Source organism: Tinamus guttatus, unplaced genomic scaffold, assembly GCF_059628265.1.
Source record: "Tinamus guttatus ecotype Peru unplaced genomic scaffold, ASM5962826v1 Tinamus_guttatus_pri_ptg000383l, whole genome shotgun sequence".
NCBI lineage: Eukaryota > Metazoa > Chordata > Aves > Tinamiformes > Tinamidae > Tinamus > Tinamus guttatus.
Genome location: NW_028288917.1, coordinates 2,964,561 through 2,990,576, shown reverse-complemented (window position 1 = coordinate 2,990,576; position 26,016 = coordinate 2,964,561). Strand labels below are relative to the sequence as shown.

The 26,016-nt window shown below is 42.0% G+C and overlaps 1 protein-coding gene across 3 annotated transcripts; it reads right to left on the bottom strand.

Moving 5' to 3' along the window:
- Positions 1-464: 464 nt before the first annotated feature.
- FBXO25 (F-box protein 25) lies at positions 465-24,929 on the bottom strand. 3 transcript variants are annotated; one of them, XM_088530560.1, is made up of 11 exons: positions 24,854-24,929; positions 20,912-21,055; positions 16,803-16,918; positions 15,504-15,553; positions 14,776-14,868; positions 12,254-12,347; positions 11,389-11,573; positions 9,234-9,416; positions 8,324-8,467; positions 4,252-4,278; positions 465-1,548 (listed from the first exon to the last, which is right to left on the bottom strand). In XM_088530560.1, exons 2-11 carry the CDS (start codon positions 21,046-21,048, stop codon positions 1,459-1,461), a joined length of 1,119 nt encoding a protein of 372 aa, XP_088386686.1. In that variant the 5' UTR covers positions 21,049-21,055; positions 24,854-24,929; the 3' UTR covers positions 465-1,458. The 3 variants fall into 3 exon arrangements, with proteins under 3 accessions (XP_088386686.1, XP_088386685.1, XP_088386687.1); XM_088530559.1 differs by lacking the exon at positions 24,854-24,929 and adding an exon at positions 21,980-22,042; XM_088530561.1 differs by lacking the exons at positions 4,252-4,278; positions 24,854-24,929 and adding an exon at positions 21,980-22,042.
- Positions 24,930-26,016: the final 1,087 nt, after the last annotated feature.

Below are 26,016 nucleotides of genomic sequence, written 5' to 3'. Positions count from 1 at the left end.
CAACACAGCAAGTGAACCAGGGTGAGAATCAGAATCAGCCTCCTCCCTCACCCTCTTCAGTTCAAGGCTGCCTCACATAGCCAGGACAGCTGGTACTCAATACTTAACGTTTCTTCTGAGGCTGCTTCCTCCTTTACAGCCTATTAAGTGTTCTTTTTTTAAAAAAAGAAAACAAAGAAACAAACAAACAAAAAAGGATAGCTGGTCTTTAAATGAAACAGTTTAGAGGAAAGCAGGGTCACTCAGGCTACTTGCATTCTTGTCACTGTTAGCCACTAAAGACCATGTTACCAGATGCAAGTGGATTCATCTCTATGCCAGAGACATTTCTAGGAATAATAAAAACATGATTTATTACACTGTATACAAAACTAGATTCAAAGCAAGACAGTGCAGAATATAGCACATTATTTATTCTTTCTGAAAATTACAATAAAGTTTCATTGACAAAATCAAAACTCCACAAATTTTTTCTAAATCTGCCTAAGCCTAACAATTACTCTCATTTTACGGGATAGAAAACAGCTCCCTAGAGAATTTACTATCTGATTATCCAGCTCAGGGTACTTCAGCTCAGACAGGCTTCTGGGGTTTCCCAAAGCTCATAAAGACTTGTTGGGTTAGAAGATCCTTTGGCAGCATTAATGTATTGCCACTGTACCAGCCTAGAAACAAGCAGCTCAATTTTGGTTAAATTTCAGTAACATCTCCTATTTCGGAGATGCATCAGTTCAACACTAAACAGAGTATAAATGAAGGCTTTGCTACTGTCAGAAAAATGCATTATTTTGCAGCAGCCCCATGCCTGTCCCTTGGGTTATATAGGATGTGCTGCGATAGGTTATATGTCATTTAATAAAGTCCTTATAAGAAAAATAAATATTTTTGCATAATGTATGTACAAATATTGGCTTCCTTCATTTATAGGTTGAACAACAGATAACCACAGCTATATTTATTCACTAGATCACAATGATTAGTGCCACCTTGGTAACTGAGACATTATGAGTCCAAGACAATACCAGCCTAGTCTTCATAATGGTAAAAATTATATGGAAGTGCTTTGAAAACGGTGGCTTAAAGAAAGAAGAAAGGACTAACAGAAAATTCCTTTGGTCCCTGTAAGAATAGCTGAACTCTTGCACGTAGTTTTGACCAGCTATTAAGGCAGTGAAAGAATGGATTTCAAGTCGAGATTAAAACAGTCCTCCTTGGACTCAGAAATCATCCACTGCAGACATTTCCTAGCAATGTTTTGTTTTGCTTTAGTACATGTCCCTCTCCTCAGCTCTTTTCTGAGCAAAATTCACACAGAATAAGCCTGTCCAATAATATCCCAACATAACTTTAAACCACAACAAAACATAACACTTAATATATTGCACAAAAAGCATAACGTATCCTGCCTGACTCTTCACACAAACAGCCACAAACACAGGAACATGGCTACTGGGCATCTCAAAACTTGAAGAGATCAATGAAATGCTGAGGAGACACTGGCATGAGACAGGTGTCGGGGTCACTGGCTGTGCAGGGATGTCCTGTGTCCTGCAAGATGAAAAAGGAAAAAATGTAAGTTCCCTTTTTACAGCCCCACTCCCTCCCGTCCCACTCCCCACTAAAACAAAAACAAAGATCACATACAGCCACATGCAAGTACATCCACTATAGGCAACCTAGTAAGCTCATCCTCCCTGCTAAAAACTCCTATCTTGACCCATTAGTTTTGAGAAATATAGCTAACACAGAAATGTAGTGGGTCGAGATATGATTTTTTCACCCAAGAGCTCTGACTGAAGATGTTTGTAAGCAGGGGAGGCTGGTCATTTTGTTGCCATCTGAAGCTGTCTCACAACACAACCTTCAAACTGGAAGGGTCCATTTTCTACAAAAGTCTTGTCTGAAACAGTTACGAAATAGGTGTCTTACAGAGCAAATGCCTTGTTGAACCTGCACTGACTTTGCCCAGTCCAAAACCCAAATGCTCCTGCTCTGTCTGTCAGAGCCAAAGGCAGCAGACGCCTCCCCAGGAAGCCTGTTCCAAGCCCACAGCAGGAGAGCCCCTCTTTGCTGGGCACTCTCCTCACCAGCCTCTTCCCTCCTCTTTCACAGACAGAGGAAGGAACTGCCTCAAGCCACTGTCACCGGCAGCAGGCTGAGGGGCATCTTTTTAGCAAAGGTCTTGCTGAGCAGAGATTATTGGGAGGTGAGATCTGTAAAAATGAGTGCAGTAGGAGCATTAATTCCTTCATCTTTTATTCCTCACAGTTAAACTTCCTTTCAGTTTATTATAGCTGTAGCAACAGGCTCTGTACAGCTAATGCCATCAGATAAAGAATACAAAATTCACCTTTTGTTCTACTCTCTCCTTATTCCATTAACAGTGCAGGGAACAAATTAATAACATTAATGACTTCAGGACTGCAATTCATTGCAATGACAAAATTGTAAACAGCAGCACAACCCACTTGCAAAAAGTGTCAGCCCTATTTCTGTCCTCTCAGTACCTGGTGCAAAGCAGCAGTGAGAAGCAGATCTTTTACTGCACCATGCAACCAACAAGCAGTCAAGGCAAAATAAGCTCAAATGCATGAATTATAACGTGGGAAACTTTGTAGGCCAAACTCTTTGTGCCGATTGTCTCAAACTTTCACGTAGCTCCTTTGGCCTATGGGAGAAGCCGACAAAGAAGCAAACTTCTGCTCTTGTGACTCTATTTTAAGGATCTCCACCCTGAACGTACATAGAGCCAGCCTGGGCCAGGCACCCCTCACAGGTCCTGTGCCTTCCTTGGCCTATAGATGTCAACACGAAATTGTCATGCAGCCAGAATTCCCCATCCTCCCACTTTTTGATTAGTGCCTAAGAAGCAGGTGTTAATGACAAACAGGTAAAAGAACCACTGTAAAAAAGGGCAGCACCAGACAAATCAGGTGCCAAGTGGTGCTGCCAACACAACATAGATACAGGAAAGAAAAACAAAGACCCCAAAATACCAAAAGTGTTGACCACCCCCTACACCTTGAAATGACATTTGCAAGGGAAAGATTCAGTGGCAGAAAAACACACTCTCAAAGGCACTTGCTAACAGCTATTATCTCCTCTCCCCATTGCCATGGGTTTAATTTGTAGTTCCCAGGGAAAACAGCAGAGTTTGGATCCTGGGAAAGAAGTTGGGGTTTCCACTCATCCTTTACTGAGTATTTATACTCATAACTCTAAGTGTACACTTTAGCTTTAGCCTGTAACATGCTAGGTGCTTTATTCTGCACATCACAGGACACTTTTGAAAGCTCTGCTCAGTCAGGAAGTACAGATCTGATAAAAAAAAAAGCGCAGTTAAGGTTTTTTTTTTTTTTTTTTTTAATAAATGGAAAGAGCAATTCAATGGGAAGCGGTATGAATTGGAAGTTCCATTAAAAATCAAGAGGAATCATGCAGCCTTGAGTGTTCTTTGAGGAAAAGTTTCACTAAATTTAATACTGCTCTTTACACTCAAATCAGATTACTTTCAATAAATCTGCTTAAAACTAAAAACAGAATTTGTTTTAATTAACAAAAGAATTCACCATGAGAAGTATTTGCTGACAAATTGTTTTCCTTCTCAAATTATCCTAAGTGCAAATGAAGTTCCTGTCACAACTCTGGAGCTACAATCCTTCCCGGGGCAGTTATTCATACAAACTCCTCATTCAGAAAATGCTGCAACTACCTCCCCTCCTTCCCTATCCCTCCCCAACCATATGTAGTTTGTTTGGAATTCTTTTCAGAGCTAATCATTCCTAAGCCTAACCATTATTTAAGTATTCCAAGTGCAGTAAAATTCATTTTATTACCCCTGCATAGAGAAAGTTCTTTGACATCCATGCTATTGTACTTAATTTAGCACTTAAAGCTGAAAACATCAGGGAGCACAGAAACAGTTTCAAATGCTCAATACAGGGAAAGCTCTTCCTCGGTGAATCTAGTTTCACTGACACCTGCACCTGTTTTCGTAAGAAGTTGAATTATGGTCTATAGTTTAAAGAGCATTAAATAAAGGGAAATACTTCAATAATAACAAAAAGATGAAGAAAAACTAAGACGGAAATTCATCACTACCTTATCTGATTGGGTTACAAGGAACAAACTATTCCTGCTGCTAAACTGATATGAACAAAATGCCTGGGCAATTAGAAGTGAACAGCCTGTTCACTCTGACATTAGAGAACAACCAGCAGTGAAAGCAGAGAGGAGACACACGTGAAATACCTTGAGTAACAAAGCAAGATGGTAGTCCTTTGAGATCAGGAAGAAGGAAGCAGGAAGGAGAGCCGCAAAGTAAAAGAAGCAAAGTTAAGGTTTGTTGAACTGTGCCCCTTGTTCCAAGTCTTCTACAAAACATTTAATGTCAAGTACTTTTTGCAGCAAAGCAGTAGGTTGGAAAACCCAAACCATCACAAACTCCAGTAAGACTAAAACCAAGCGTGGACCATATCACATATGTTAAACAATTATCCCATTACGTAAAGCCCTGGATCTTGACAGAACAGACATTTCAACTATTTTCTATGTCCATCTCAGGTTAACTAAGGTGTATTATGCAGTTAGCCAAGTAAGAAAAACAGAGGATTTGCCCACAAACGTAATGCTGCCTAGTGGAACAGAGAGTTAGGAAAAGCACCACATAAACAAGCATCATCAGTTAACATTAGATGTCATTCTTTTTACATTACTGATAAATTATGTATTTGGCTCACTTTCGGTGTGGATAATCCCTCAATAAAAAGTCTCTTCTCAAAAACAGAGGTCATCTGATACAGAGAGTTCTGCTTATAGTCATTCCTTCCTTAATACAGGATACAAGCTAGCTGATTTATCACTGTAGCTCCTATAGATGAATTTTCAGTAATCTCCCTTATACTTTTTTTAGTATTACTGTGGTCAGAGGTTTTAAACACTGTCAACACAAATGCCTCAAATGCTGCTTGTTCACAGATCTGAAAGATTTTGATATAACTTTTAACAAGTAAGATTACTATAACATACTGAAAAGTAAAAAATTGTTTCCCTGCTTCAGCTGTTGGTCAATTCACTCTTTTTCTGCGAGTCTGTCTTTAAAAGGACAGAGAATGCAGAACTGAAAGGACTTCTCAGGTCATCGGATCTAGCCCTCTCTCGTCACTGGCAGCTACATCATATTATCTGTTTCATAAACAATGAAAATTCTTCTTATAACGAGTGAGGCCTGCGCTTCGTGGCTGTTCCAGGACCTTGCTGCTTTGATTCTCGGAAACCCTTAATTCCCAGCATATGTCTGCCCACAGGTAGTCTGCGCAACCTATCTGCATGCAGAATATTCCTCAGCCTAAATAATTCCTCTCTAGTCACACATTTCATCATCCCTTCCCTGTGCGAGAAGAATTTATGGAAAGCAGTCATGTTCCTGCTTGGCTTTAAATTAAAAGAAATTAACAATTCTATGAATCTAACCTTTGTTAGTACTTTTTGTACTAACGAGCTTTACTAATTTTTTTGTACTCTGTTAGTACAGAGGAAAAAAATACTTTTTTTCTCCTCTGTTTCTGATGTTTTGCTTTGTTTTTTAGCAGGAATAAAAGCAAGTGTAATTCCCAAAACAAGTAAGCCATTTTTTTTTTTTGAAGTGCTTTTGAATATACTTGGAAAAACAGACAGCTCTTAAATGTACCAAAAATGAAGTTTACATGTAGACTATTTCATACTATTTCAAGAATCTAGTGCTTCAAGACTTGGACACTTGCTACTTTTCCCTGTAAGGTATCTGTGATTTCTCATTGAAGCTTAATTTTTTTTTTTTTTTTTTTTTTTTAAGATTCCTTAAAATACCACTAAACATATAGAGGAAAAAAGCTTCAGCAGAGAACCAATGTATTATACACACATACAATCATGTCTACCACTAACTTCCTTTAATAATTTGTTTAATCAAATACACTATTGAAGCTCATAAGAACAGCTAAAGTCTCATGCACTTTCTTCTGCTTAAGGCAGGTATTTTCACTTAACATTGAATTTTACTAGAATTGATGAAGTCCTCTGTGCTATTAAGAACCTTGAGAGGATATAGACACATATATATAGATAACTAAAAAAGCAGAACTATTTTTTTTTCCTTCCATGAGCTCAGTATGACTAGCACTACCTTACATTGCCCTGCCAGGGCACCCAGAGGAACTACTTTTCAGACCTTTGACTGGTCTTTTAGCATCTCTGCCAATCAGTGAGCCAGTTGGTGCAAAAATCTATTTCTCTGGCACAGCCTATTTCACCCTGAGCAAATACTTATTTAAAAACCAAGTTACCATTTAGGTTCTGAGACCTGGCATCATAGACTCACAGGAAAAACTGTCTGGAAGGGACCTCAGAAGGTCTCCCATCCAGCCTTCTGCTCAAAGCAGGGCCAGCTACGAGATCAGCCCGTTCCACTCAGAGCTTTATCCCACCAGCTGCTGAAAACCTTGGAGAATGGCGACAGTCTCCCTCACCACAGGGCTCCCTTGACAGCCTGTCCTGATGATTAGAAATGTTTCCCTTACAGCTTATCTGAGCTTCTTACTTCAATTTTTGTCTGCTGCCTCTTGTCTGCCTGCCCAGCACATCCGCAAGCAGCTCGATCCCATCTCCTCAGCCTCCTCGCTGCCCCGTGGATGGGCTGCGAGGCCCCCGGAGCCACCTCTTCCCCAGCTCTCCTCACAGGGAGGGCGCTGCGGCCTCCCAGCCATTCTGCCCTCCCCTGAACTGCCTCCCGTTCCCCAGAGCTGCTCCCAGGCCTGTGTTGCCTGTGACTCCTCCTTACCAGGCACAGGATTTAGGAACTGCACAGCTGAGGGTAAATCCAACCCACACAGTCCTCCAGGCTGCCTAGAGCCTTCTCCCTTGCAGCTGGGCCCTCAAGGGTACTGAATACTCCCCCGACAGTGTTATCTGCAGGCTTGGTTAGAGTGCACTCTGGTGCCTCCTCCAGGCCACTGATGTGTTAAACACTGCATTCAAAAACCATTTAATTATTCCTTATACTGCAACTGCCACACTATCAGAACTATATCAAGACCAGAATCAGAGAAAAAGCACTGCAAAAAGCCTTATTCCTTGACACAGCAAAGCCTTAGCACACAAGGCCCCACATATGAGAAACTCTTGCCCATCCCCAGCATGCAAACTGTGTGCTTACCTTTCAAATTACTGTTTTTGAAGAGAGAGAGAAAAAAACTCTGAATAATAGACAACACTTTATAAGGCTTACTTCACTGTAATAAACAGCTCTTGGTCATTCTTGACATGAGTTCTTCAGCAAGTGCCCAGGCTTTTCGAAGCAGAAACCAACTATCTGATTACCTTCTATTAATTTAATGCTAAGAAATACACTGATAGCTGGAAGAGCTCCTGTGATATCAAAGAAATTCTAGTATAAAATCATGTAATTCAGGACCACGCCATTTTCATGAAGGCTAAAGACCTTTTTTTTTTAAAAAAAAAAAAGATTAAAAAAAAGCCTCACATTAGCATTGCTGGCTTGATGCAGTTAGACTTAAAATTGTAGAAAGCGGGCAGAAGAACAAATCATTTCTGTGACCAGAAAGATTGACTTTGCAAGATTTCTCCAACCTTTCTTGTTTTATTTTCCACTTGCCAATACTCACATCTGGTCTTTGAGGTTTGAAATAAATCTGACAAGAAGGCTAGATTATGGTACAACCAAAAGAACACGACTGAGTTTACATGAATATTAAATGGGATAGTACCTTACTAAAAAAATCATGTTTTAAGATGGAATATGCTTCACGGTAAACCATTAAAATAAGCATAAAATACATTTTAGAAATTTCACACATTCTTCCCAACTTCTAATGTGACAGAAGCCGCCTATAAGATACATGCAATTTCATACCCACATGGTAGGAATATGACAGTTTAAAGTTTTCATTAGAAACATCTATTGATTGTCATGCCATCATTAGAAAAGAGATTTAATAAAATAACTAACTTCACCTGAGTTCCTTACAATGTTCCTTATTCCTTGTGCAGTATTAGGGACAGGATGAGAAAGAATTGCACTAGCTTCAAATGGGTAGTATTCCTTGTAATTCCAAATATTGAAGTTATCAGGTATAAAAATAAATATGCTAACCAAATTTGGAATACTGGTTTTACTTGGAAGTTTCATAGATTATTTAAGCTTACATTTTAGTTGAACAATCACATTTCACATGAAAAAGCTGAATGATACGTTAGTATTTTTCCCTTTCAAATAATCATCAGGAGCTGATTGAGCACTAATTTCTAATTATTTCAAAGCTCTTACCTTCCAAAACAGAATGCTACAGTGTCGACAGAAATGCAGAGTGTCCCCGTACTGTTCCTTTATTGGATAATACTTCTCAAGTGCAAAATACATCAGCTTCCAGTCAACGTGGCCTTTTTCTGATAGAATCAAATGTCTACAAAACTGGATATAAAAATACCTTCCTTTAACATAGTTAAAGATCTAGTCAAATCAGCAAATGACTGAAAAAGACAGTTAAATTGAAGTTTTAAAACCAGAACTCTTTGAAATCAATAGGCTGACAAGTATTCATCTCTGAAGAACAGCTATAGAGCTCTAGACGGAAAAAGCTAAACTAAAACTAAGGGAATGCAAATCTGTCAAGAAAAATAGGCCATACCCAGCTGATCCAGCTCCACTCTATCTTGATTATACGCAATGCTAACTATATAACAAAAACAATGTTTAGACTAGTAATTCATTTTACCATTTTTAAAAAAAATGGAAAGACAAAAAAATGATCAACTACTACAACTAGCATTTTTTTTTCTGTTAAGGCAGTAACTATGGCTTTAAATAATACTTGGTCTTTCAATTCAAACATAGTTTTTACACATACTTACCTTTTCAGAAACACAGAAATAAACAACTAACATACTACTTGAGCATAAATTTGCAAATAAAGTGTAGCTGGTGCACAACAGCTACTTCTAAACCAGCATAACACATGGACAAGATTTATAAAGCTTGTATTTATAAAATATCTCATTCCACTACATGTAGCTATGCTAATACATTGCAAGATTTCTTCATACAGAAGAAACAGAAGAAACATTCTGCCACATTCTGCCCCATTTTTATCTCAAAGACAAGGGGGTTCATACTTCATTATTTGTATAAATACAATAGAGACAAGAGCCAGATTTACACAAGTGATAAAACTGATTACCTGTTTTTCAGCAAAATGGTACTGGCAGAGTTTTTTCCACAATTGTCTGTCTTCACTGAGCATATACAAAGTTGGGGTCACTTGACCTAAAGTAATAATGTCCCAGCCATCAGAGAACCTGTACAAGATGTTATTCAGCATATGCAGAGGTAGATCACTAAGTGTAAGGCCATTGTTGACTTGCTAAAAAAAAAAAAAAAAAAAAAAAAAAAAGAGAGAGAGAGAGAAAAAAAGTCACTTGACAGACTTGCCAGGATAAGGTAGAAGAACTTTTTTTTTTTCTTTAAAAGTATCTGACATTTCAGTTTAGGTCTTAAAAAGCATGAGTAATATCTATTTTTATTTTTGTGATTCTGTGATTATTTGGCTGCCATTTTTATATATGTGAGGCTGAGAGCTTAGATGACTACAGGTATAAAAAGAGATAATTAATATAGCTTTGCAACTTGCATCTTTCCTAGCACTAAAATAATAAAAGAATTAGATATTATCTCAAGAGTTTTAAATTTGAAATAACTTATTCCCTAGATAATCAAAAAATAGTTTGAAGAATTAAAGCGTTTTCATCCCCACTTTGAGAAATGTGCCAAAACCCTAGCTATAACTTATTTCACTATAAATAATCAGTTCTTAGTTTTATTATAACTTACAGGATAACAAGTTTCTCAATTTTAATTCAAAGCACTGTATGCATCATTTTAAGTATATTTCACTGAATATAGGACTGAACAGTACAAGTACACAATGAAAGTGTTATCAAGGTCATAAAGAAGGGTCATTTCTCAATCTGAAAGATAGCTATAAAATCTGAAGACAGTTGCATGTGACAAATCAGCACTTCTGCAGGAACGATGGATCAAAGCACTGAGGTGGTTTCTAACAGGAGCACACACCCTTTTTTGCTTAAAGTTTTTGTTAATGGGTCAAACACACTGCACAAATCATATGACTGAACCTAAGGGATGAGTTTCTGTGCAAAGGAGACTGAAGATAGTCCCCCCCTTGAGCGTACAGGGCAGCACAGAGCGTTGGGCAGCGCTGCTGGGGGACCATGGCCCTCCCTGAAGGGCTGCCCAGCCCCAAAGAGCCACCCAGTCCCTTGCAGCAGTTGAGCTCCTGTATTCTACCTCACAGGCTCCAGCTCATGGGAGCCATGAAGTAAACTCACATAATCCCACAGGCTGGACCTCCTGGAAACACCTCTGGAATTACCGTGCTGTTCAGGGATACGTGAGCATTACAAATGGATGATTTCTCACTGGTTATCTCAACCAATGTAAAACTCAGACTGAATTTAACAGTGGAATGAAACAAATGCTGCAACTACAACTTCTAAAACTGGACATGTGGTGGTTTGGCATATTTATATATATAAAAAAGAATCACTGAGATTGGGTTTCCTGTTTCTTGTTTTCTATTCCAAAATTAGCTGTTCTACTCAGATACCCAGCAAGAACAATTTCAAAATTTCATAGCCACAAGCAAATAGATAAAACAGCTTCATCACTTTACTGAAAGCAATATCCCGCAGCATTTCCTCTTCCAGGACTACCCCAGGCAGGTTAGAATCACAGGAGACTTAAAAATCTCTGCTTATCTTCAGAAGATTCCACTAGAGCAGCCTAGAGCAATGCATACCATATGTTTTAAAGAAAGCTGTGTGATTAAAGACCAGATGCTGAAGTTATCAACTTTTTTTTTTCTTCCTCCCCACAAAAAGCAACTCAGCTAACGTATAAAGCTGTAAAATTGCTACGCTGAACAGTCTACTTACATTTACTTGCATATTCCTGGTCTATATCCACTTTTTTTTTTTTCAGATATCTATTTCCTTAGTAACAGAACATTTGCTTTGATAGAAATGGAAAATGTAAAAGAAATTTATTTTGAAATTTTTGTAGTAAACTTGCATCTTAAACACTTCAGAAAAGACATAGCAGTATAGGCATTGTAGCAATACTCATTAGAAGAGGACTATTAAAATATTAAGAAAGCTGATTCAAATTTTAATTAATTCTGTAGTACTTCTCCAAAAATATTGAAATCAAGCAATGTTTTAGATGCATTTGAAATTTTGTTCATTTACAAATCAGAAACCAGTTTTTAATACACTTCTCTCCCCTCATTACTCTAGTAGCATGATTTAACAACACACCTTGTTCATCTGAAGGTTTTTTAGCTGTTGTTGCCACACAAGGATAGTTTCTAGTCGGCAAATCCAAATATTGATGTTCCCAATCAGAACGGATTTTCCTACTCCCCTAATCAGTGTACAGAGAGTAGAACTAAGATCCTGTAGTAGATCTTTTATTAATCGTGGGTTATATTGGTCTTCCAGGACTAGAAAATAAAACAAAATACTATTTCAATTTCTAACACAGATAACCCAAGCTAATCAACATTATTCAGCTGAACTGCCCTAATCCCCACAATGACATTCATTAATGCTCTTCCATAAGTGCAAGATCAATAATTAACACAATTTCACAAGCAAAATTTATGTTTTGTTATGTATTTAATGAACATAATGCTGAATAACAACTTATGAGATTCTCTGCTCAAAGCTGACAGTATTGCATCTCCACTCAGTCTGGTTACCAGACTAAACAGTTTGTCAACATTATTATATAATAGTTCTTTTGCATGCAAAAAGCAATTATGTACTTCTACATTTTAGTACATTATGCAAATGGAAAAATAATCATATTAATCTTATTACAGTTGTTTCATCTAAGAGGTTTTCATATTTTGTGGAGAAAAATTAATAGTAGTCAATAGCTTCTGAATATAATTTTGTTGCCACATGACTTCACAAATCTACTTCAGACATGATTCAATAATCAAAAGAAAACAGTTTATTAAAATTGCATGTGAAGTACCAGACCTTTCACTAATATGCTGTTATTTGTCTAACAATGTAAACATAAAAAGACAACTAATAACCCCACTGCCACCACAAGAAAACATCCAATCACAGCAATAAAATCTGAGCAAGCAGATGACAAAACCTTGGGTCTTACCCTTCCGCACAATTTTGTCCAAAATGCTGAAGTAGTTCTTCTGTGCTGCACCACTTAGTGAAGTTAGCTGGGATTTTGCTATTAACTGCAAAAGCTAGGATAAAGAATTAAAATTTAGAGCAACAGTAAAAGATGACTTAATGCACACAGACATTGCATACAACATATTATGAACACGAGTCCTGACATACGATCACCTGCAGCACGACCATTATATCTCATTAAAATATAACTACTGAGTTAAGGAAATGAAACAAGACAAATGCCAAAGCTAAGCATTCCCACTGGCATTTCATGACTAAGCTGTGATGTACATTTTCAGACTACTGTGCAAGTATTAGCTTCATCTACATGGTGGAGCATGTGGCAACCAACCTTTCTCAGCCGTGTTGTTTGAAATGGATTTTTGGTTTATGAATTTGTCGGTGATTAAAGGTTGCTCTTAACCCCATTTTTTTCCTGCGAGGAAGCACAGAAAACCTGGAACTGTTTTTCCCTCCAATCTCACTGTTCTGTACAATGTTAATCAATCCCCTGCTTGCTGATCTCCTTCACAGGATGAGAAACCTGTTTTTGTTTGGTTGATTTTTCTGTGAGTTCACCGCCCTTCTCCCACTCGACTTTTGATTCTTTCACTGCCCTCTGAATATCCCTTTGTTCACAAATATCCACCTGAAAATGTAATACCTCATAAAAAGCCAAATTACTGACTTGCAATAGCAATTTGATATTCACAGTCTGCAGTTTTGAACTGGCAGAGTTGATTTACCATTTCCTAACGATGCCAGCATGGTTTTTTGTTCCTCCCATTATACCTTATTTCACACTTACTTAATATTTACTGAACATTTACTGCATGTTTTGATTCGCTGCTGTAGTGCCACTCCTATTGTGGCAAGAAAATAAGGCAAACTGTGCAACTTCTGTGCTAGAATCTCTTAAGGATTTTTGGAATTACAGGTAAATTATTGTATGCAATATCAATAAGACTCTAAGATTATAAAACAAACACTTAGAAGATGGAAAAACAATCCTGCAGATATGTTCAAGTGTAGCTTGCTTGCTCACTTAAAAAAAAAAGAAAGAAAGAAAGAAAAGAAAAAGAAAATTCAGCTAAAAAGCAGTAATTCCCCATTGTATCATCACATTGATGCCAACAGTGGGTTTAGTGTTAGTTTTATTATTATTATTATTATTTTTTACTAACAGTAACAGCACAATCTCCCTTCAGAGGGCCTAAGGAGAGTTACATCAAGAATAGGCCTTCATCATGGTTAGAATAAGTCTTTAACATATTGTTTGACAGAAAAAATATTGCCACAGCTTTTCTTCAAGCTTGTGGCAGAAAGCATACAGGGAAAGTCAAACCCTTTCTTCCCCACCAACTCCATCTCAAATCCATACCCCATCCAGTCCAGAATTAGTAGTTAACTCTAACCACCAACGTGGAAACCAAGCTTTACAAGGCTGGTCAGAATGTGCCTTCACTCCATGGCCTAACAGCAGTGCTGAAATGCTTGTTCAACTAAGTGTTCTGTGTGTCTCCTCCCTGGACACAGTCCAGCCACTACCTCCCTTGAGAGCCCCCTCACCGCAGAGCTGAGCTGCAGTCCTGAGGACACCTCATGTTTCGAGCTCCTTTGAGAAACAGGAGGCAGACACATTGCTGCCTAAAGCCAGGACCCCAAGCACTGCAGCCTCGAGTCAGGCATCTCCTGCAACAGGCAACTGTGGCTGCAGCTGCTCAGGCACCTGGGAAGTTGGGGCACATTACACAGCTCCCTAGCCTAAAGGATAGGTAGTTGTGGGAAACAGGCACATGGCAGTACTGACTGGCACTTAACCCATAGAAGCTAACTAATATAGTGGAAAGGGAACTTGTCAGGAAAGAACTATGACATTAAAATGGAAGTTATTCCTATACACTTTGTATTACAACATTATGTGTGAAAGACAACTCAGAATAAAACTTGAGGCTTTCCAGCTTTTTCAGTCTTCCATTTTTGTCTTCCAAAAGTAAATTCTAAGGAAAGTTAGAGGTAAATGCCTATATATCTTGTCAGAGACATACTACACAAATAAAAGGAGTGCAATGAGTCACACAGCCGTTTTAACAAGTGCTGTTGAATATTTACACAAACTATTTTGGAAATTGCTATTTTAAGTATATTGTAAGATGTTCTACATTTTGCTATTTTTGGTTGTATAGGAATCACTTTGTCTCTAAAGAGAGTTCATCACCCCAAGGATAACAGCTGAGACCACCATCTATGTTTGCCTGTAAATACATCAAAACAGAGTACTGTCTGTTACCACCCTTGTCAAGCTACAGACTTTCACAAAATAATATAAGCATTTTTCAAAGGAAAATACTCAGTATAATAGAAAAGCTCGGTTATTTCATGCGGTAGTAAATGATTATATAAAACAGGACATTTATGGAGTTGCAAACCACCAGCTGTTTACTTATGTAAATATATCACCAAATGCATTTTTGAAAGGCACATACAGATGAGACTTACTTTGACCACGTAATTGAATCTTCTGATGTCCTGAACTGCACTTGAAAAATCCAAGCGATTAAAAGCTTCTCCCAAAGTGCAATAGCCATGTCTCTAAGAGGAAGAATATGCACATTTTAAACAGAAAGAAAGAAGGATAAAATTGGCAAAAGCAGCTCAACAATTGTGAAGACTTGCATTCAGGAAAGCACTCTGGCATGCAGCTGAGGTATCTGCATACCACGTTCTCTGGAAGTGTAATGCATCTGGACTGAAAACTACCATAGAGCAGATGAAAACACAGCAATTGTATTTAGAGCTAGCAGGCACAGAAGCACTATTCACTTGATGCAAGGCCTTTGAATTTTACAAATCTTGGAATCTGTAATCAGTGGCATCTGAATGTCTTGATATTTCACCCCATTTTTACATGGCACATTGCTGCTGCTATCCTGTGGCCACCGTGTCCTATGTTCATGTCAGCACAAGGCAGAAGGTGCCGTAAGACACGCAGCAGTCTGAGCTTACAACTTTAAGCATTCACTGACTATATGTATGCAACAATTTATGCTCATATTTAGGGTAAGAACAGGACCATTTGCTCCTGGAATAGGACCAGTGCTTCAACACCTGGAATTTATTTTCTGTGTTAGACATTTAGCCACAATTTAAAGAATAGCATTGCCTTTTGGTGCTTCAGTACAGGTGTCATGAGGAGAAAACAGAAGTAGGCAGCATGCAGGACTTACTTCTCTAGTACTTTCCTTATGAACATAAATCCATTTTTCACGATAAAAATCTAAAATAAAAACAAACATTTTCAATTTTCACTTCTGATGGTGTTTTCTATAAATTAATTGAAGAAAATATACCATCCTCAAACTATTTCACAAGAGGAAAAGTATTATAACAGTTTAAATGAAGAAATTTTACAAAGTCTGCCAAGAATGATTTCAAATTTTCAGGACAGATGTACTTAAAAGCCACACTAAGGAAAAGTAGAATAGGTTTATAAATCAGACACTTGAGAATTGGCAGCTTTAATACAATTTGTTGACTATCTACCAAAAGCAATCAGTTTCTCACAAAACTCCTCATTCTTTCCAGTCAAAAAGACTTCTCAGCATTTAACACAGAAAGGAATAGAAATGAGTAATTTTTATTTCTGAAGCCTGTGCATTTCTAGCCTGTTTTCTTTTGTAAAGGTGAATGATCTGTATTCAGCCATTACAAACATTTCTGGATGCTGCAGGGGGTCACCTGTGGAAGACTAACAAAGGCAATTACACAGACCTCTCACTTCTGTGTTTCTGGGTATGTCAACGAATGAAAGTGTTCTTACATATCAGCTCTCAGTTTTGATAATTAGCAACATTTTTTAAGCCCAATCAAGAGGCTTGCAGCTTTCTTCAAGATCATCTCTGTTGCAGTTTTGGGGGGTACAAATATGTAAAATCAACAGTATGAAAAACTCCAAAAGCAGTTTGGGAAGACTTTTTTTCCCACCTACTTTGCTGAATTATCTACTTTAAGTTTACTCACCATCATGGTGAATTTACAATGTAAACTACAGCAACTTTCAATAATAAAAAAAATAGAACAAATGGCTTGTTAATCCTTTTTTTATATATAAATTAAATATCAATAAATATATACTTTAACGGAAACCATAGGCATTATGATAAAGATATTTACTCCTGAACTAATTCCAGGGCTGCTTCAATAATCAGAATTTGAAAAAATCAATAATAAAACTCCTTAAGGAAAAGCTTCCAGGAGCACACATAAGAATTTTGTCTACAAAGTAATAGGTTAGTATCAGAAGACATTTGTTATGTAGGCAGAAACTCTTCAATTAGTTATCTTTGGATCTTTGAAAAACCACATAATGGATGATCAAAGCTACAGCTAAGACATGCCACTTCTGTAATAATGTTTCATAGCAGAAGTGGACATGAATAAGAGGACTGCTCCTTACATGAATGGCCATTATATGAATATTTAGCATTGCTGATCCTAAGAGTCTTCTAAAACAAGTGAAAACAAACCCGACTTGCATTGTGAATTCGTGTTATTCCTACAGTGATCTTTTTTCCTTTTCTTGGTTGCAAATTCACAGTCTTCAGTACTGTACATTTCTTCATCATCATCATCAGTTAAGATGCTGAAATAAAAACACTTAATTAAAATGACAAGGATTTAAATAAACAGCCTACAGCTTATAACTTCCTGCATTAAAAGGGTCCACCAGTTGGAAAAAACATATTTTAGAAGATGTTCCTCTCCTTGAAGGTTTACTGCAGTACCTATTTTAAGTGAGAACCTGTCTTGTTCTTTTTTTCCAAGTGTTGTTCATTTTTTTTTTTGTCAAAGCAATTAAAGTGTTTTTCTATTTTGTGTTTCAAGTCAGTTATTAGTGATATTTAGGAAGGACTAATGAGGCAACAATCCTGGCTGAACAGCTGGCTCTCCGCAAGTCTCATGTATAAAGAAAAACACAATTTGAAATGGACCAAGCCCTGGAAAACCCTACTTTTACTACAGACAACATATAGGCAAACAAAGAAACTTTGGAGAAGGATAAATGCATGAATATTTCAAATAAATACCCTAATCACAACTGCGTACATAATTGGGGAGCGAGCGCACTGTTTTTCTAGTGATTGATAGGACGTCACGAACCAGACAATCCATCCGCCTTCTCTCTCACACAGGATCATCTACAGCTATTTCTCAAAGTGACAGAAGCATCTACTTTGACAGAGGATTATACAGAACTGCAACATAAAAACAGTTTTGCTGTATAAATTGACCTTTCGAAAACTTTCGGAAAGCTTAGTGTGCTACATAAACACCTACAGCTTCATTAATTAAGGTTTTGCTTTCCATTTGCACAGATGATTATAAGGAAGCACAATACAGATAAGAAGCGGCGTTTGTATTTCCAGCACACAGATAAAGGAACCCGTCTTCTCATGAAGGCAGCGGCCCTGTGCAGATAAGCACTAAGGCTACGTGCAACTGAAGCTCAACTCTAAAACTACTTTATTTCTCTGTCGTTACTTGAGAAGAAAATTGTATATGAGCCTTTTCCCCACAGCTCACTACTATTCATGAAAACATTATGAAGTTCGTCAGGGGAATTTATCCCTGTGTCAGGTTAAACTTCAATTACTCTGCCCATGGCTGAATGTTTTCAAACTGAAATACAAGGCCGGATTCAAAAACTTGCATCTAGACATTAGATTGCATGTATCTATCAGCAACATATAGCAATACCTATTGCTATTAATTGATATAGTTAAAATTTTCAGGCCCAGGAGGGGATTACGTCTTTTCATAAGAATGACAACATGCTATACAAAAGCATTTGGGAAATTGCTGTAACCAGTAAAATGCTAGCTCAGGTTAAAGATACAGAAAATGAGAAAACTCAACCAGCATATTTTGTTTCTTCTGAATTATCCAGTTTAAGTCCTGGAACATGCAACTAAACTTCTGAACGTGGAGCTCAACAGCAGGTAATAGCTTTGTTGTCTGACAAGATTTGCCAAACAGTTCCATCCAATAAAAGCAGAATAAAAGCAAAGTGAGTATCAATCGGCTACATAGCTTGAATTTCCCTCTATGCAACAAAGAAAAAGCATCCTCATTGCTCTTTGAGCTACAATACCCATAAAGCTTGCTTCAGTATAGCTTTTACAGAATATTTTGGTGAACAGAGCACCTTATCTTAATTAAAATAAAAAACCTGGTGGAACAACAAGACTTTATACAACAGGACATTCACAGAACAGTCAAACCAGGAAGCACACATGAAAATATTTACATAGTGTTTACTACATGCTTCTTCGACAAGGAAGCTGTTCTGCATTTCACCCAGCCTCATTTCTATTCAGCATGACATCACATCAATACATCCAAAGCTGAGCTGTAAAGCGATGCTTGTTTCCACACGGTCTGGGATGATACAGTACAACTACCGAGCAGAACACAACCTGCCGCTCTGCCTCCCCATGCAGTGCTAACGCTGTAACCCATGCAGCACAACAGGCTGCGACGCCGCTGGGCAGCCAAGGACCAAGGGATCCTGGTGGACACATCTGGACACAGGCAGCAGGGGGCCCTTGCACTGAAGACTGGCTCACCTGGGGCTGTATTAACACAAGTGCTGCCCTCGGGCTGAAAGAAGTGATCAGCACCCTGTGGTTGGACACCTTGAATGCACTACAGGGTCCAGCTCTTCCCCCCAACAAGGGGGTTACTTCAAGGCTAACAAAACTTTGAACAGCAGCCAAGAGAGGCTGTGGAGTCTCCATCCTTGGAGATGTATGAAACCCAAACAGGCCGTTTGAGACCTGATTTTGGCTGACCCTGCTCCAAGTGGAAGTTTGGACTGGTCGAGGTCCAGAAGACTTTCCAACTTAATCTGTGGTATTGTGTAAACAAGCATCAAAAGCATAAAGCAAGCAACTCGCAGATTCAAAGTTCTCAAAATGTAGTAAAATTACTTCAAAGTAGTGAGTACCACTACACCAAGAAATATCAGTTTAAATTCTGCCGTTTAGGTTTAAACGCCATGTAATTTTGACTGAATTAACAGAAGCAGAGCAAAAGGGAAAGGTGCACAGCTGCTGTGCTGCCGTTTGGCGTAGGTAAGTAGAGATGTGTAGGAGGAAGATGGGGAAATGCAGGAGCTTCACGGATGAAGGTGCCTGCCTGAGACCACAGTAGTACCCCAGTTTGAGACTCTGAAAAGGTGCCAAACCAGCTTCAGAAATTCAAGTCATGGACCACATTAGATACCATGAAAACTTTGTTTTCGTGACCAGTCCCCTCAAATTTGTCTAATGCTCTTATTTTAATCTTGAACTTTTAAGATTCTGATCTCTTTCCAAAAAGAGCTGTTTAAATCTACCTCTGGAAAGAAGGACAACTCCAAGACTTAAGGGCTAATGGGGCGGGGGGGAGTCAGCAATACAAAAACTTACTGTGTTCCCAGGAAAAAAGGATGAGCATACAACTCAGATCAGAAAAACAAAATCCTTGACAATTTACACAAATATTTACAAAAATTAGGATCATTTGTCATACTTGCCCAGTTATATTCATTAAAGCAGACAACAAAAATTAATGATTTAGTGCCTACACAAACAGGTATCAAAATTAAAATAGATTGCCTTTCATTTGTCAACTGTATCTGTAAGGATATACACAAGGAATTTTTTTTTCCCTCCCCCAGATATTTAAGTCAGCTTTTAATCTGGAGGCACACAAACAGCCACGTAAACAGTCTTTCATATTCAGAGTCCTAAATAAAGTCAACAAATAAAGAGACTAAATACTATCAGGAGCAGGTGAGCACAAAAATAAAAAGGGCATGAGGAAAATGGTTCAAGAAAGGCTCAATAAGATAAGAATTACTCACCATTTGATTACTCACTTGAAATTAATTTCATACATTTAGAAAACAGGTGTATGAATTCAGCAGGTCCTAGCTAGCAAGAAATCCCCTCTAAATTACATCATTTACTGGACTTCCACTAGGCTACCAAGAAGAACACTGAATGCCCCTTTTACAAGCATATTAAGCTGGAATTTATAATCAGGAATGCCACCTCTGAAAATTGCTTGTTGGTGAAGAAATCAAGTAGGAAATTGCCTGGACAAATCACTTATATCAGTCTATAGTAACTGCTACGAGTATTCTTTACTTTATTCTCCAATATAATTCTTAACTGTTCTACAAGGGCATATATTCTCATATGTGTTAAACAATCAGCAAACTTCAATAAGCATTTTTATAGTTCCAAATGCAAAAGATCACATTCATCATTAAGTAGTAATTGATTTATTTTCCTTTTTTAAAAAAAAAAATAAGTATGGCATCTGGTTTGCCACATAAATAATTCATGAAGCAATTCTCCTAGTGTAAATAGTAAAGCTCTCTACACAGCCTAGGGTGTAAGCTTAGGTAAACAGAGTCTAGAGAAGCATCCAACCTGCCTAGTTAAATAAATCACACCGTTGTGCTTTTATGCTTCCTATATATGCCAACAAGATCATGTCTTACAGCATTCCCAGTATGAAAGCAAATTAAGTCAATCTTTGCCTTCTCATCCATTATCCCCCGAGATAATCGTATTTCGGAGCTTACACAGTGGGACTGATGTCACTAAGCTGACTATTCCCATCTTCAGTTGGGGGACTGAAGGTTTCACATCGTTTCCATCCATCTGCAGTTTTAACCCATCTCCATCCAGGGGATCTCCAGTCTTGGCCCAAAAATGGCATGGTTTCTCTAAAAACAGCAAGCAGATTGTTTGCACAGTATTTAATTATTGACAAAAGCTACAGAGCACCTTGTCATTATTTCATTACTCTAGTGTTCTCTTCAAACTTAGAGGAAAGTTATGGTTACACTGAGGAAAAAGTTTTCTGTAGAGCATTCTGCTAGGAAACAGATTCAAAGGCTTCCTAAGTACTTTGACTCTGTGACTTCATTCTTCTTGAAGAAGAATCTCTTTCAGCATGTGTCAAACCCCAGCAGGTTCCCTAGCTCTTTAGGAAACAAAGTGCCACAGTAACCCAGGAAATGGATGATACCAAAAAGAGCACGGTCAATCACGTTTGAGTAGATTACACAGGATACAAACAGATGAGCAATTTTGAGATCTGACTAACAAATGAGTGTCGAGAAGTTTAGCAAGCACAAGCACATACTGCTCCTTCTATTTATTCTGTAATAGCTCTAAATATTGAAATAGCACTACACTGAAATACAATGAATTCCCAGCAAGGGAAGCCTCATTCTCCCAAATACTTTTTTCAGTTGCCGAGGGTCACCTCAAATTGAGCTATTAACTGGACACCCAGGACAAAGGGAGGCTGCAATATGAAGCCAATGGTTCAGTGTGTACCCAGAGAGACATGCAGTCATCACAGGTGGGTCGGAGTTCAGCTACCCCTTTTGAAATGGAAACTCATTCTGACACACATGAAGCCTTGGAATTTCAAGAAGGAAGTTCTGCTCTACCCCTGAAAAATAACTTGACCATATTTCAGAATAATGGGGCTCTTCATCTTGCACCACACACCCTTCTTTAAGAGTGGGGAGGAAAAAAGCAAAGAACATTGAGGAAACAAGAACCACCAAGAAGTATAGAAGAGGGCTGTGTATGTGAAGCTGACTACAGTGTGAAATTGCAGTAACTGCTCTACTCACCCTTGCACTTCTTAAGGCAGCTGCTTTCAGTGGGGCAGGCAACTCACTACAAAAATAAACACCACTATAATAATATTAAAAATTGCAGCAATACATCTTATCACTCTGCCCCTTTAATGGGGAAGATTTGCCAGATACCTAGGAATGCATAGTCTGGATTTAAACCACCCTGGTCAGTACTGGGACTACAGCCAACATTTTGGGAATAAGCAAGGTCCTTCCCATTCCCCCTAACATTCCTACAGTATCCTCATCTCTCCCCTTACCCTAACAAAATCCTTTCTTCAGCAGCTCTGTTTTCAAAAGAAACAGCCCCTTTACACTTGCACTGCAGGCAGATCCATCCTCCCACCCTCTAGGAGCTCACCCAGCCAACCATCCTGCCCCATGCATTCCTTCACATTAAATGACCACTCCAAACCCAGCCTCAAGCTTCCACAATGTTACAAGCTTATCATCTACCCGCAATTCCAGCTGTTATTTCCCACAGAGCAATCAGGTGGTTCCAGCCCATGCAATTTTCACTTCCCCACCCGCTGCATTAACCTCCTCATTCACCCCAAACAAACCCCATACTCTCTGTGCTTCTTCCCTTCAGCCTGTTGCTGCCCCCCTCCCTGTGCACGTGGCTGGTGCTCCCAAGCCCTGCCCTTGGGGACAAGCTCCCGGCCCCAGGCACCCTTCCCCCCACACCATCTGCCCACACCACTGCTCCAGCCATGGGTACCCAACCTGCTCCGCACCCGGCCCAGGAGCTCAAGCCCCACCGGCCTCTGCAGTCCCCTCCCAAACCTCCTCTCGCAGCCCCACCTCGCCCGTGCAGGCGCCCCATATGCCACCCGTGGCCCTCCATCCCCCAAACCCACCTCTCTGCCCTTGGTCCTCACACCCACCCCACTCCACCTCAGCTCTCCAGCCCTCTCAGCTGCCCCTCACAGGCTCCCTGACCACTCACACACACCCTCTGACACCCGCCCCTAACCAGCCCAATCCCCCTGGACCCTCGCATCCTCCCCACAGCGCCTCTCACCCTGGGCACCATCAGCTCCTCCACCTCTAACTATTCTGCCCGTTACCTCCCAAGGGCACCCAGCCCATCCAACTTTCACTTCCAAATAAGGTGCGTCAACCTGCTCGCTCGCCCCATGCGAACTTTGTACCCAGCTTCTTCCTGCAACCTGCTGCTCTCCCAGCCCTCGCTCTGCCAACAGCTGCGGCTCCATGTGCACTCCACATGGTCCTGATCCGCCACCGCCCCGCGCCCCCGGCTCTCCCGCCTGCCCCACAACCGCCCCGCGCCCCCGGCTCTCCCGCCTGCCCCCCACCGCCCCGCGCCCCCGGCTCTCCCGCCTGCCCCACACACCGCCCCGCGCCCCCCGGCTCTCCCGCCTGCCCCACACCGCCCCGCGCCCCCCGGCTCTCCCGCCTGCCCCACACTGCCCCGCGCCCCCCGGCTCTCCCGCCTGCCCCACACCGCCCCGCGCCCCCGGCTCTCCCGCCTGCCCCCCACCGCCCCGCGCCCCCGGCTCTCCCGCCTGCCCCACACACCGCCCCGCGCCCCCGGCTCTCCCGCCTGCCCCCCACCGCCCCGCGCCCCCCGGCTCTCCCGCCTGCCCCACACCGCCCCGCGCCCCCGGCTCTCCCGCCTGCCCCACACCGCCCCGCGCCCCCGGCTCTCCCGCCTGCCCCCCACCGCCCCGCGCCCCCGGCTCTCCCGCCTGCCCCACACACCGCCCCGCGCCCCCCGGCTCTCCCGCCTGCCCCCCACCGCCCCGCGCCCCCGGCTCTCCCGCCTGCCCCACACCGCCCCGCGCCCCCGGCTCTCCCGCCTGCCCCACACCGCCACTCACTCGCCCACAGCTCTGCCTCTGAACGCAGCCACCACAGCCACCCTGTTCTGCCCCTCAGCCCTCACACTGGCCCCACGCTGCCCCCCGCCCAGCCCCCCACAGCCACTCCAGGCCACCTCTGACTCTGGCCCCTCCTGGCATCTGATCCTCTCCACCTCTCACCTCTGTCTCTGCCTCCATCAGCTCCTCTTGCCCACTTCTACTCCAGCCACTATCTCCCCATAGGGCAGCCTAAGCGCAACCAGCCCGTCTCCCACTTCCAAACAAGGTTAAGTGAAACTGCCCATTCACCCCCATTGAACTTTGCACCTCTGCTGCTTTCCCGCAACTTGCTGATCCAGCCCTTACTGTGCCAAGGAGCTCTGCCTCCACCTCCATCCCGCATCATCCCGAACCCCACACCCCACGTTACTTCTGATACCCATCCCCTCACACCCAACCCACTCCAGCTCTCATCCTCCCAGCCCCACACACCCAGGCCAAACCGGGCTCCTGGCCGCACAAGCTCCTGCTTCTACCCCTACTCTGGCTGTTATTGCCCACTGAGCAGCCCGAGGGCAGCCAGTCCATCCGACTTTCACTTCCAAATAAGGTGCGTCAACCTGCTCGCTCGCCCCATGCGAACTTTGTACCCAGCTTCTTCCCGCAACCTGCTGCTCTCCCAGCCCTGAGCGGCCAAGCAGCCCTGCTCCTTCGCGTGCGCCCCACATGGCCCTGACCTCCCACACCACCTCCCACCCCGCTATGCCCCACACCACCTCTGAAACCCCCCTACACCTGCCCCACACCGCCTCCGGCCCCTCGCCCCTGCCCCACACCGCCTCCGGCCCCCTCGCCCCTGCCCCACACCGCCTCCGACCTCCTCATCCCGGACCCCAGCCCCACACAGCCACCCCCTCCCCTCACCCCGGCCCCACGCCCCCGCAGCCCCCCATCTCTCACACTGGCCCCACACCGCCACCAGGGCCGCCCCACACTGTCTCCGTCCCCGCACACGGCCGTGCTCGCCGCGCCGCCCCCGCACCTGGCGGCCCCGCACGGCGCCTCGCGCTAGGCCCGGCCCGCGGGGCTATTGACGGAAGTAACATGGGGCCGCCCTGGCCACGCCCCCGCCGCCGCTGATTGGCTGCCGCTCGCGGCGTTTGTTGCTACCCGGCTGCGCGCTCCGCCATTGGCTGGGAAGGCTGGTGGCGTCACCGGCGGGCGCGGGCCGGCCGCGTCACGTGAGGCGGGGGGAGCTGGGAGCACGTGCGAATGTTTTGGTCGGAGGGAGGGGCGGGGCCGGGGCGTAGGGGGCGGGGCTTTGAGGGCGGCGGGGGCAGTTGGCCCGGAACAACGGCCGCTCAACGGCCGCTCAACGGCCGCTCAACGGGCGCCGTGAGGGGCAGCGCGGCCCGGGGTGCCCGGCCGTGGCACCCCCAGAGCACGGCGGATGGGGGTTTAAAAATAAGTGCAGAAGCGTGCACGCTGTGTGACAGTTCCGGGCAAGAGAGTTTTGTAGCCTCTCTAGGAGCCCAAGGGAAAAAGGAAGATGGTGCTCACTGATAGTTTTTGGCTTCAGTTTTGAAACCCATTCACTTACTTCAGTCCAGTTTGGAGACGAAATGGTTATCTCAAAGATGGTCAGGTTCCCACAAGTTTTATGAGATTCAGCAGTTGGAAGAAGACCCAGGAGGGCATTCTGTGCTGCAGATATCCAGCATGGGTCACCACTGAGAGAGGTGGCAGTGGCACCAGGGTGCACCTCTCCTCTCTTTGCCTGAGGCTTCCAGTGCTCCTGGTCCTGAAAAGGAAAGATGAGCTAGCAAATTTAGGAAAAAAACATCACTTAGTTGCTACACTAGTTGGCCAGCAACTTGTAAATCTCCTTGCTCAGCTTCTCGTAAAAGGCTCTTCTTTTGCTTCTTTGGATCTAGCTCTAGAAATTTACTGAATTTTGCAGGAAATAAATAAATAAATAAATAAAGACCCTTTATCTTTCTAACTTACTGTGGGAAAAATGCTCAAGAAAGGGGAAATTAGATAAAAACTACAGCCTAACAGAAGTTATGGCATTGCAGAGGCTTGCTTGGGGTGAGAGACAGTTACCACTTCCAGGATGGTTGATATGAACGGAATCTATTTCTCCACGATTCCCTTGGCAACACAATCTGCCCTCCTGGCGCATGGTACTGGGAGTCAAGGAAG